The sequence below is a fragment of the Sander vitreus genome, chromosome 19 (genome assembly GCF_031162955.1).
Source record: "Sander vitreus isolate 19-12246 chromosome 19, sanVit1, whole genome shotgun sequence".
Classification (NCBI taxonomy): Eukaryota; Metazoa; Chordata; class Actinopteri; order Perciformes; family Percidae; genus Sander; species Sander vitreus.
In genome coordinates, this window is record NC_135873.1 from 17,268,046 (window position 1) to 17,280,208 (window position 12,163).

General features: G+C 43.4%; 1 protein-coding gene across 1 annotated transcript; it reads left to right on the forward strand.

Annotated features, from left to right (window-relative positions):
• Positions 1-1,835: 1,835 nt before the first annotated feature.
• On the forward strand, positions 1,836-5,517 carry znf16l (zinc finger protein 16 like). The gene is made up of 3 exons (XM_078276185.1): positions 1,836-2,674; positions 3,701-3,910; positions 4,790-5,517. Exons 1-3 carry the CDS (start codon positions 1,924-1,926, stop codon positions 5,509-5,511), a joined length of 1,683 nt encoding a protein of 560 aa, XP_078132311.1. The 5' UTR covers positions 1,836-1,923; the 3' UTR covers positions 5,512-5,517.
• The last annotated feature ends 6,646 nt before the right edge of the window (positions 5,518-12,163 follow it).

Sequence of the window (12,163 nt, forward strand, 5' to 3'; positions counted from 1 at the left end):
TTTGGCACATGTGACCTAAACTAATTTCGGGGAATATAACCAAAGAACTGGCTGTATTTTCTTTCCCTCTTTCTATTCTAAACGCCGCCCCCCCCCCAAAAGCAAAAGTTTGCCTCTGTGTTTTGTGTGTGACGGTTTGGGTGTGTGTGTGTGTGTGTGTTTTCCCTCAAACATCCCAGGAACAGACTCAGCGTTTCCTTTCCTCCAGTCAGTTCCTCTTGTCAGCTCCGAATTGCAGCGGCGTTGTTCTAAAACTGGAGCAACGCTCAGGAATTTATAACAGCAGCTACGAGACAATCACAGGGAAAGGATCACAAGATACACGATGGCTCAGCACTTACACATTCTGCAAGGTGTCATAAAATACTTACTGATTTCATTACACATTTTTACTCCACACACAGTAGTAGTCGTCAGATGACTAAGGAGTGTAAAGTGCAGGAGTCTTTATTATTATTATATGGGAGTGTGAATGCCCAAAAGTATGATCCCTGCGTTATATTGTCCTTAGACACCACCATGCGATAAGGTCAGTGATTTCACAAATTGATCATTGACTCAAAACTGCATCATCATATTTTTCAGCCATGGTGGAAATGTTAGCGAGCAGCTTCCAGCAGACACAGAGGCAAGATTATCAGTCATTAGGAGTCATGTTTGTGTTCCCCTGAGGAATGTAAGTCCAATGTTCACTCTGCTTTTAGCTCGGTTTTGGTCTCCACCAACTCCTGAAGAAATGCTGGAGATAATGAGATAAAAGAGGTGAAAAGCTCTGAAAAAAGGTGATGTCAATTTGAAGATTTCTGTTAATCCTTTGTGAGTATGTCACTACGAACGACACCTTTTACAGTAGACATTTGATCCACCCACAAAATAAAATAATTGATGGTGCAGCTTTAAAAAGGCTGTAGTTTTCCACAATTCAGTCAAAATTCGCCAAATGTCTTCCCTCCTCTCTGTTAATGTAGTTCACCATAGATGTAATTTACTGATAGTGGGGTTACAACCCCGCACCCCCCACACACACACTAATCAAAACTGTGCTTTTTCCAAATTTGTCGCTTTTTTAGACGTTTGTCCTTTTTTTCCAAGTTTTTTATTGATAATCTTTTCATATTTTTGTTGCCTTTTTCGAGTATTTTTGGAGTTTTTTCGACGTTTTTGTCGCCTTTTGGAGTTTTTCTTCCGTAATTGCTGTCGCTTTTTCCGACATTTGTCGCCCTTTGGACGTTTTTGACACATTTTTTGAGTGTTTTTTTTCCACAATCTTTTCAATGTTTTTTTTTTCAATACATGCAGACATGTCCCGGGACCTCCCTAGATAGTTGAAGATCTCAACCCCTCCCAATATTGAACATCAACTGTTAAGTTAGAAGACATTTGGAGCATTGGAGCAGTGTTGGACCCAGAAGTTATTTTATTAATGGATAATAATGTAGCCATACATCTTTAGTAAATACTGTATTAACCATTAATAAGGCCATTTAGTTACAACTTATAAATCCTTTAGAAAAGGTGCCAAGTTGTGCAGTAATACTGATTTAACTGCCACAGTTAGTTTTCTACTTTATACTCTAGAGGGCGCTACTCTTGACAATCGATCTAAACTCTGCCGAATTCAGCCATTACTGCAACTCTGTTGTGTATGTCAAGTAAACTCATGAGTAAACTACTATCAAAAGTGATACTTCCATTTACTGCTTTCAAAACAAAAGTCTAATTGGCCAAGCTACGTCCATTCAGTTGTTTGAAATGACAATGCTTTTGTTTTGAAGATAGATTCCTGTTACATCCGGCGTTACTAGCGCTAACTCTGAAAAACCTAACTACTGTCTTTCAGCATCATCCAAACATTAGCTTGTTGGTTAGCTTTTCAGCTAGCCAAACTCGTAGGAAAAACAGAGCTCCTAGCCAAGCAAATCTATGAGTCGCAAACGAAACCACAGTTTCGCTGAAACGAGCCTGTCTCCTGAACTCCAAGGCGCCTTCATGGAGCCTCCCGGTTCAGCGAGCCGAGGAGACGGCGATTTCTTGGAGCTGGAGCACGACGAGGAGCTGCTCTGCTCGGTCAGCGACATCACCGAGCACCTCGGCAGAAACATCACCGTGGTGCTGGAGACAGCGCTGTCTGAGATCCGCAAAATGGTCAGCATCAGGATACGAGTCCTGAAAATGGAGCTGCGCGAGAAAACCGAAGAAATTGAAGTCTTAAAGGCGAGACTAGATACAGTCCAGCGGGATGGCAGGGACCCTTTCCCCGGCGTTACGACCATGGAGCCGTCTACAGATGCTGGCTTCAAGAAACATGACTTCAGCTCAGGCACCAAACACAATAGTGTCGACCCAAGGAGAGCCAAGGCTGTCATGCCGGGTGTGAAGAAGGAGAATATAGATGCTATTTGCGACTATCTGATGAAAGACAAGAACTCGAGGGGGTGTGCTGAAATGGACGCAGACCAGAGCAGCCAAGCCAGCGGCGACCGGGAGCCTCGCCAAGATCCGGACCCGCACTCCCTCAACCTGTGGCCCGACAGCGGCATGGCTGGCTCCGGGCACGGGCAAGGAGACTCCGAGTCCACCACAGATGACCTGTTCAGTATGCTCCCCTCTGGCAGCAAACGGATGTATGACTACGAATGGATAGCACCAATGGATTATTCTTCAGACCTGAAAGGTAAACACAGCTGTGTGTGTGTGTGTGTGTGTGTGTGTGTGTGTGTGTGTGTGTGTGTGTGTGTGTGTGTGTGTTCTTGTTTAACTATATTCGTGGGGTCCAAAAACCGGGAATACTTGTGGGGTCCGGACAGCTTTGTTGGACCAAAATGCTGGACCCCACAACTTTAAAGGCCTGTTTGAGGGTTAAGACTTGGTTTTAGGATTAGGGTTAGAATTAGGTTATGGTTAGGGTAAGGGTTAAAGTTAGGCATTTAGTTGTGATGGTTAAGGTTAGGGTAAGGGGCTAGGGAATGCATTATGTCAATGACGGGTCCCCACAAAGGTAGTGCCACGCACTGTGTGTGTGTGTTTTTACTACACTATGGAGGACACTTCTGAAGACATGCACTCATGGATCTATTACTGTGTAACGGGTATGGAAGCCCATTGCAGCCAGCAAAATTGATTTAAAAAAGTTAGCAATGATGTAAAAAAAAAATACTCTTGATAATTCAAAATTATGAGATAGTGAGTCATAATTATGAGATTCTAAGATAGCATTTTGATTTAATTGTTCTAATGAGGTAACAATTTAACATTATCTTGGGTAATGAGATTCATAACATAACTTCACGACATTAAGTTTCATGACATAACATGATGTGATATGTTGTTGTAACAACAAACGTTACGACAAAATAATAATAGCATGACAAATATCTTGGATTAACATGAACTATGATGATGATAAGACCAGTTTCTTGTTGGCATCGTGATATTTGATTTTTTTTTTTTCCATATCGCCCAGCCCTAGATTGTAGTATGGCAAACAAAAGTCCACATCCAAACGGATTCATCAATCACTAAACAGAGCTTTATTTGTATCATTGCTAACTTTTCATCATTTTTTTTTCTTTTGCTAGTGACCTCCATGAAATGCAGATAAGGAAAAGAGTATCTGCTAGAATTGTGAGAACATGAACAGTTTATTCCCACGGTACAACTTTCCTCTGGAGAAGTTTAATGTGATGTAATGTTTCCCCAGTTCTGAAGGAGCCTGAGTGTGAGAGCAGCCCGACGGCCCCGACCGAGGACGACGAGGAAGAAGAGTCGCCGAGGAGGGACGGGGGAGGGTTGGAGCCGGCCCAGGCCCCGCTGTCGCACATCCATCCCTCTGAGTTCTCCATGGAGCCCCAGAGCTCTCCGGGGGAGGGGGGGAGTCCCCTGCAGGGCAGCACAGACAGGCCTGTGGCAGGTTGGTGAGAAAAGGAATGTGGGGGAAATTTGCCAGACCGTCCTCCACAGTGCTGCAGAGGTGTGGAGGACGGTCTGGCTACACAGCATTCCGGGATGGGAGAAAAATGTGCTCTGGTTTATTGGCATTTCTTTAAACCAATCACAGTCGTCTTGGGCGGCGCTAAGCTCAGCACAGTCCTGCTGCAAAATAGCCCCGGGAAGGAACTTGTTTTGGTGGAACGTGTACGTTCAAAAGTTGTTTAAGTCGTGCGAGAGAAAACTCAGATTGGACAGATCGTCTAGCCAGCTGTCTAGCTAGCTGTCTCCTCCGCAGCGCTGTGGAGGAAGGTCTGGCAAAGCGAGACTAGCCAAGAACAAATGTTTGTTTTACACCTGTAACAATTCTTACATAATTGTCTAATCCCAATATTTTTACATAACCGCGGTTTCTTTGTTGAACCGCAATTAATGCTAACATTAGCGAAGGTCCTAAGGGGTAGGCTGGTGATGGTAATTGTTGATTTTGTTTAGATGTGCCAAATTGTAATTATATAAGTGATTATTGGCCGGACTGTGTAGCTAAAACTATGCTAGCGGCAGCTATCACTTGCAACTCCAAACATCCTGGGCTGTAGCTGCCTAAACCTAGAGAGACTTGCTCAATGTTTATGGTCATTTAAGAAAAAAAAACAATGCTTTATGATAATAAAGAGACGTGGTGTACTAAATAGGCTGTGTACTTGGGAAAACTTTAGTTTGTTTGAAAAAGTAATATATCTTTTTTAATTTTGACTGAAAGAGATAATTATATTGTTAACCGCAATTATTTCTGAGACAATTAATTGTGCAGCAACATTTGGAATTGTTACAGCTCTAGTTTTTTTGTTTGTGGTTTCAGGCCAGCAGTTCCCCGGCCACACCTACATCTGCTCTCTGTGTGGAACCTTCTGCCCCGACTCTGTGTTCCTAGAGGAGCATGTCAAACTGATACACTCGGACTCTGCCGGCGCCCAAGCTCTCCAGGCCCTGCAGTCCACCTGCTCGGCGGCACCCGCCATGGGGGACAGCAGCGATGACCCGAGGAGGGGCGGCGGCGGCGGCGGGGGGCAGAGCGAGGATGGCACAGGGGCTGGGGCTGGCGGCGGTGGCATGGCGCGGGGAGCGGCACCTGTGAAAAAGGAGATTAAAATTGAGGGCGGGTACGAGTGCGGGGACTGCGGCCGCCGCTTCAATTATCTTGGCAACCTGCGGCAGCACCAGCGCATCCACACCGGGGAGAAGCCCTTTATGTGTCCCGAGTGCGGGGAACGCTTCCGCCACGCCGCCCGCTTAAAAAGCCACCGGCTGGTGCACAGCAGCGCCCAGAGCCCCTTCCCATGCCCCCAGTGCGGGAAAGGCTTCTCAGTGCTGTCGGGACTCAAGAGACACCAGCGGGTGCACACAGGCGAGAGCCCGTACGCCTGTCCACAGTGCGGCCGGCGCTTTAAGGAGCTGGGGAACCTGTACACCCACCAGAGGATCCACAGCGGCGCCACGCCCTACTGCTGCCAGCAGTGCGGCCGCAGCTTCCGCCACCTGGGGACGTACAAGAGCCACCGCTGCACGCCGCTAGGGGTGTAAATCACACTTTTTAAATCACGATATCATATCGATTCTATGTACAACGGTTATTAGCTGATATCTCAAAGTCTGTCACGATACGATGACCATTCAATTCAGGGGCCTGCGATCGATATGAGACGATATGACGCGCCCATTTAACGCAGTTACACTACGCTAAAATATGATTAGGATCGGGCATCGAGTAGGGCTGCACGATACGAGGAAAATATGCGATATGCGATGACGTTGAATATCGCGATAACGATATTACTTGCGATAAATAAACAGATATCAAAGTGTGCTCAGTTCTGCGTTTCTGCTGCTCTTAGTATTCTGCTAATTACAACAAATCGCTGGTTGAATTTAAAACAAAGGAAATAATTTCCAAAATGTTTTCATTGAACAAATTGAACATCGAATTGAATGTAAAAGGCACCACTTACAAAAAGAATGTTATATTTTTATGTGCAGTTTTCGGCTGATATTTTCTTTCACCTCACACTAAAAATCTTTGTCTATTGCGATATGTTGTAGCCTTTTGCGATGTGTATATTGCGCAAGTTGATATTGCGATGACGATAAAAAAAACGATATAGTGTGCAGCCCTAGCATCGAGAACCTGTTCCGACTCGGAAAACTGTTTCAGGAATTACGAGAAATTAATTAGATTCCAATCCGATCGTCGGTTCCAAATTGAACACAGGCGAGTTTCGGTTTCCTTAGCAACCGCCGTACTTCCACGCTTCTTGTTTGTGTTGCAGCCATGGAGCACAGTAAGCGGCGCTCTAAAGTGTGGCTTTATTTTACATGGAAGAAAAAAAAGCCCGGTAAAACTGTAAATCACCATTCAGTCTAAATAAAATCTTCCTCTTATCTGTGAAATAAGCATGTGACCCGTTTCAACTCCACCCCGCAAAGAATCGATAAGCGGAATCAAATCAAAACGATACCCAACCCTAAATATGATTTGACAATTTTATTACTGAGCTCTCCCAGACATTGAATTAAAAAACAAACTGCTCTTTTTAATAAAAAGAGCAAATATAAAGTGGGAATCTAAAATAAAGGGGCATCTTACAGACGACATGCATCGATGTTTTTCACTCCGCATCGATAATATTGGATCATGGGTCATTGAATCAATACGTGGGTCCAAAATGATGTATGGTCACCCCTGCGGTAACGCGCCCCACCAGCTGCTGTTTCACTTTCTGATACCAAGACATTTGTGTCACAGACAGGATAGGGTATCTCGTCCTCACAAGAAACCAATCCAAGGCTAGCAAAATGATGCTAACAAAGTAACGCTAACATCACGTGGCTAAAGTTAATATTTCACACTCACAGCATGAAATCAATTAACAGTTGCCTTATCATCTTTAAGATTGTTGAAGACACTATCAGGTACATTTCGTTGCGTTTTCAGGAAGATGAATACCTCCTCCTCAGCGGCCGTTTTGACTGCTACTCTGATTGGTTTCTCGTGTGCACCAAGAGAAAAAAATATTGTCCCTTTAGGGCAGGGGCATCAAACTCAACTTCCCTAAGGGCCACTCTAGAAAATGAGAATCACATCAAGGGCCAGACATGTAGAGTTTATTGCTTTTATGTCGTCGAAAAAGTCAAATATCTTTGACTGGATTATTTCATGTCTCACGTAGTGCTCTCACTTACAGTTTGGTCGACAAAAATGGCAACAATTGTTGGAAAAGGCGTCAAAAACGTGGGGGGAAAAAAACCTCCAAAAAGGTCGAAAAACTACGTCAACCGTTGAAAAAAGTGACAAAGCTAGGCGGGCCAAAATGTATTGTGAACCTCAATAGATATGGGCGCCGGATCAAAATCTGCAAGGGGCCGGATTTGGCCCCGCGGGCCTTGAGTTTGACACGTGTGCTGTAGGGGCTCCGTACATTTCCCACTGATGCACGCAGTTTGGAGCACAACAGGAACTCCCAACAGGAAGGAAGACTTACATGAACGTAATATTCCGGTTTTTGCCCTTATTCCAAAAAAGACGGTATTCCGACTAAGCCGTTTACATGGCTAATGAGAGTGAATATTCCACTAATATTCCTGTTTACATGTAGCCGTGCAACTTTTTCTAAGTTTACCAGTGGCGGCGGACTTGTTGTACCGTGCAAACACAGCGTCCCTCTTTCATTCCTTCAACCAGCTTCTTGAAAAGGTCGGCATAGCGATCTGTGCGCATATCCAAAAAAGTAGCCGTTTGTCCTTCTAATCGGGTCTGCAGCCCTGCAAACTGTCGGCTCAGCTGACCATAAGCCGTAAACAGGCAAGAGGCCATAAACTGCAGTGAAAACCCAGATTGAGACGCATATTCTGCATGCGCTTTATACATGTCCAAAGAATGCCTCTAAAACCCGAATAATACCGGAATATCCTACGTCTTAATCGGAAAATGCTGTATTCGGAAAAAGGCCTTCCAACCGGAATATGCTGTTTACATGACATGCATCACATTCGGAATAAGTTTGGAAAAGTAGTGGAATATTGGTGTGCATGTGAACGTACTCAATGAAAGTGTTCAATATATCTGAGGGGGTTTGAATCCATTCTTTCATTTGCGCCATAACCTGCCGAGCCTCCAGGACGCCTGACTTAGTGGGACACCAGCACCCACATGTGGACGGACTGTGTAACTACAACAAAAAGATCTATCAAGACTCTGCTTGGTGCTGTGTGTAGAGCAGGAAGTTTATTATATCATTTTTAACCAGTGTAATGTATGTTACAGACTATAAATATTGGTTATTTTATATATTTGCCTGTATGACAACTAAGAAAACTGTGTGATGTCAGAAAAAGAAGAAAAAAAAACAACCTTTATGGAAAATAACATCCCAAGCATCAAGGAGTGTTTACTTTATTTGATCCGATTCAGTGGAAGCCCATTTAAAAGACTCACGCTTGTCTGTAAAATTAGTTTTTTAAGGTCTTAGCACCGTGCGCAAGACTAACTTATCCAAGCCTGTGGAATTGAAACGCTAACCATTGACAATCTAATAAACAGTTGTTGTCACGTTGTGTCATGAATGAGTGTGTTTTTAAAAATCAATCCTAGGACAGACAGGGAGTGGGGGGGAGTGAAGCTACGATTGGAGGGATGTGATGATCGTCTGTTGAAAGGCAAAGGCAGCTTCATTTGTGTAGCACATTTCAGAAACAAGACAATTCAAAGTGCTTTACCTAGCCCGCCGGTTGGCCTCGGGTCCAATTTGAACCGTTTTCTAAACTAGTACTGTGCCCACCCCCCCCCCACTAGCCAGCAGAAGCAGAGTATGAGGGCGTGCCCTGACAGTACCTAGGTAAGGACTACTAGCCAGTCAGAAGTATGAGGGCGTGTCATGCTAGCAGCTAGGCGAGCATTATAACGTGTGTTCCAAAGTGACCACGTTTGTCTCTGAAGTAAAGGCTGGACTACAACAGAGCTGTTTGGAGCAGTTTGTGAACAGTGTTTTCTGTTGGAGATGGTAAGTCCCTTTGCAGTGGACTTTGGGCTTTTTCACTTTGTAAACCTATAACATGCACAAAAAAGATATATAACACAATAAAGGAAAGGAAAAAAAGCCAAAAAGCATAATATAGAGCACTTTAATATCCAAATGTTGTCCATACTGCTCCAAAATCCAAACCCCAAATTCATTGGATACCCAGGAAACCAAGTAGGAAGTAGATTGGATGAACGGTTGCTTTTTTTTTAAATCAAGAATTAGGTATAATTTCCTATAAATGAGGTTTATTGACCATGAATTCCAAAAATAAGTGTAAAACTAGTGGTTGGAGTTAATTGTATTTTATACATGGTATATTGCCATTCAGTTAAAGTTGGAGGGCCTTTAGCGTCTTTTCTGTGACATATTTCCTAGTGAAACGGAATATTTGAGTGGTAAATCAAACTTTGCACCAGATTGGACCACTAAGAAGTGGGCAGACTGTTGGCAGTGGTTCCACACAATCTTCCCTCAACGCAACAGCGAGAGGAGGTCAGACAGATGAAAGGGAAACGTTGCTGACTTCCTAGAGGCTCTGTCACTGCAGCGCCTCCCTCCATGCCACCAGCTCACCTGCTTGCTCGGCTGCTGTTATCTACCAGTGGCTCTGTAGTCTACGTGATACGCAGGTATACGCAGTATACCCACTAGGAAAGCTCCAGGATTTCCATATACCCACTTTAAAATTCCCAATGACATGCAGCAACATACTTTCCATTATAGTTTTGATATATTTTGAATTGTCATTTGTGTTTTTCTTCTTCACATAGGCTAAATAAAGGTATTTCCACTCTAAATTGGTGCATAAAAGTGTATCCGAATACAGGAAATGAAGTTGTTGATGCTCAAAACTGCCCCCAAAAGGTAAATTCTGGCCAACGTATATACACCACTGGCTCTGTTCATCTGCATGGAGCTTGTAGCATGGCTGCACTGCACTGAGCCAGTAACATCCAGAGAGAGAGAGAGAGAGAGAGAGAGAGAGAGAGAGAGAGAGAGAGAGAGAGAGAGAGAGAGAGAGAGAGAGAGAGAGTGAGTGTGTGTGTGTGTGTGTGTGTGTGTGTGGGTAGTATTCAGATCCTTTACTTAAATAAAAGTACTAATACCACACTGTAAAAACACTGTAAAAGTAAAAGTCCTGCATTGAAAATGTTACTTAAGTAAAAGTATGTAAGTATCATCAGGAAAATGTACTTAAAGCATTAAAAGTAAAAGTACTCAATGAAGAAAAATCCTCACATTTTGGTCACGGTCTCTAGCACCACCCAGTGGTCACTGCCTACATGACACAAAACGTACGTTTGTACATTATTTCCTTTGTATTTTTAAATCTTTCTTGATTGAATATGTGTTCTTGGATTCTATCCTATTTATAATTTCTTGTATATTCTGTATGTGCTATATGCTGTGTGGGCTGATCATTTTCTGCTGTAGCACTGACATTTCCCAATTTGGGATCAATAAAGTCTATCTAATTTAATTGAATCTAATCTAATCTCATTATAGGCTGCTGCAGGAGAGCATTGGTCACAGTCTCTAGCGCCACCCAGTGGTCACTGCCGGGATGACACAAAAAAAAAACCTTTTGGCATGTTATGTTAGGCCAAAATTCAGCCATACATCAAACATTAAACAGCAGTTGATAGGGTCAGGAACAATCCCTGTGGAATCCCCTTAGAACACCAAGCGCCCACTTTAAATCGACTTGGAAAGTCGGTGCTTTTATATGTTTTTAAAAGTTATATCCAGTAAATATGTAAATGGCTGTCAAACACAATCCAAGCATGCCGTCAGGGGTGGAAGAAGTAATCAGATCCTTTACTTAAATATCATTCTGTGACTTACGCGCAGTCCCAGAATGATTTGCGGCAGGTAGACGGAGCTACAGTAACACATTCTGACGGGTCACAGATTTCTTTGTAACACCTGAAAAGCCTGTGTTAGGTATCCAGCCAGGTGACAGGAGATGTCTTTATATAGGCCTAATTGTATTTTAATGTTATATTAGAAGTTATCTGCTGTAGTTATGGCTGATACTGGGGCAGGGCCATCACAGGAAAGAAGGAAATTAAACCAAGAACAACTAAAAGATAAAAGAGAAAGTGAAAGACGACGGGCGATAACGGGAGTCACACTCGATTAGGCTTTCAACAGATGGAGATAATTAACGGGATTGTAAATGATTAAAAAAAGTCCCAGAATTGGCCCCGTATGTAATATGTCTATGTATATTTTTATTTAACTTGACAATGCTCGATGTGGTTGTACGTCAGTAGCCAACATGATATGATGTCCCCCTTCCATTTAGCACCTGGTTTTTATTCCTTTTACTCCGTGTTTGTGTTGGCCTACGATTTTCTTTTCCCTTGTCCCCCTGTAACGTTACTTGTGTAAAGCATCATGCGTTTCATGAAATGCGCTATATTAATCTAAATTATTATTATGTTGGTTGCTACAACAATTAATGCTTTAGCTTGTGACAAAGTGACACCCGGTTTATCTCACGATACATCCAAAGTAGGCTAAGTTACCGTATGTAACACTTGAAATGCAACGATGCATCTGTAACGTTTTCTCTTATTGTAAATGAATGATTTTCCTCGTGACTATATGACCTCCCGGTAACACTAACTCGGTAATACAGCACAGTAAAGAAAAGAGCTTTAGGACAGCAGGTGTGGTAAAAACAGCACCGCTTTAGTCCAAAGGGGCCGCTAGAACCAACACAAACTGAAAGTTACATATAGCCACTTTAAAGATGCAGTAGGTAAGACTTATAAAACTAACTCTCTCATATTTGCTGAAACTGACCCTATGTTCGAGTAGAACTAGATGAAGCAGATCTTTTAAAAAAAAAAAAATCTGGCTACTCTGGCACCGCCTACAGCCTCACAGCTCCCTGTTCAGATGCACCAATCAGGGCCAGGGGAGGGGGTGTCTAACTGCATGTCAATCACTGCTCAGGCACACACATTTCATAGCGTCATCCCCTCCCCCACGCACAAGCTGCAGATAGGTTTCCTCCCCTTCCCCCTCTTCACACGCGCTCTATCGTGCAGAGCTCTCCCTTGTGGGGGGAGGGGCTTAGGAGACCGCTGGCACAAGAAACAACAGTGTTCACAAACAACAGAAAGAAAGAAAAAAGTACAGGACATTAG

What these genes read in the sequence shown, in the direction of transcription:
- znf16l (XM_078276185.1), top strand. Translation starts at nt 1,924, where the DNA reads ATGAGTCGCAAACGAAACCACAGTTTCGCTGAAACGAGCCTGTCTCCT. An exon ending in TTATTCTTCAGACCTGAAAG is followed by an intron (nt 2,675 to 3,700) that starts GTAAACACAGCT and finishes ATGTTTCCCCAG; the next exon opens with TTCTGAAGGAGCCTGAGTGT. An exon ending in CACAGACAGGCCTGTGGCAG is followed by an intron (nt 3,911 to 4,789) that starts GTTGGTGAGAAA and finishes TTGTGGTTTCAG; the next exon opens with GCCAGCAGTTCCCCGGCCAC.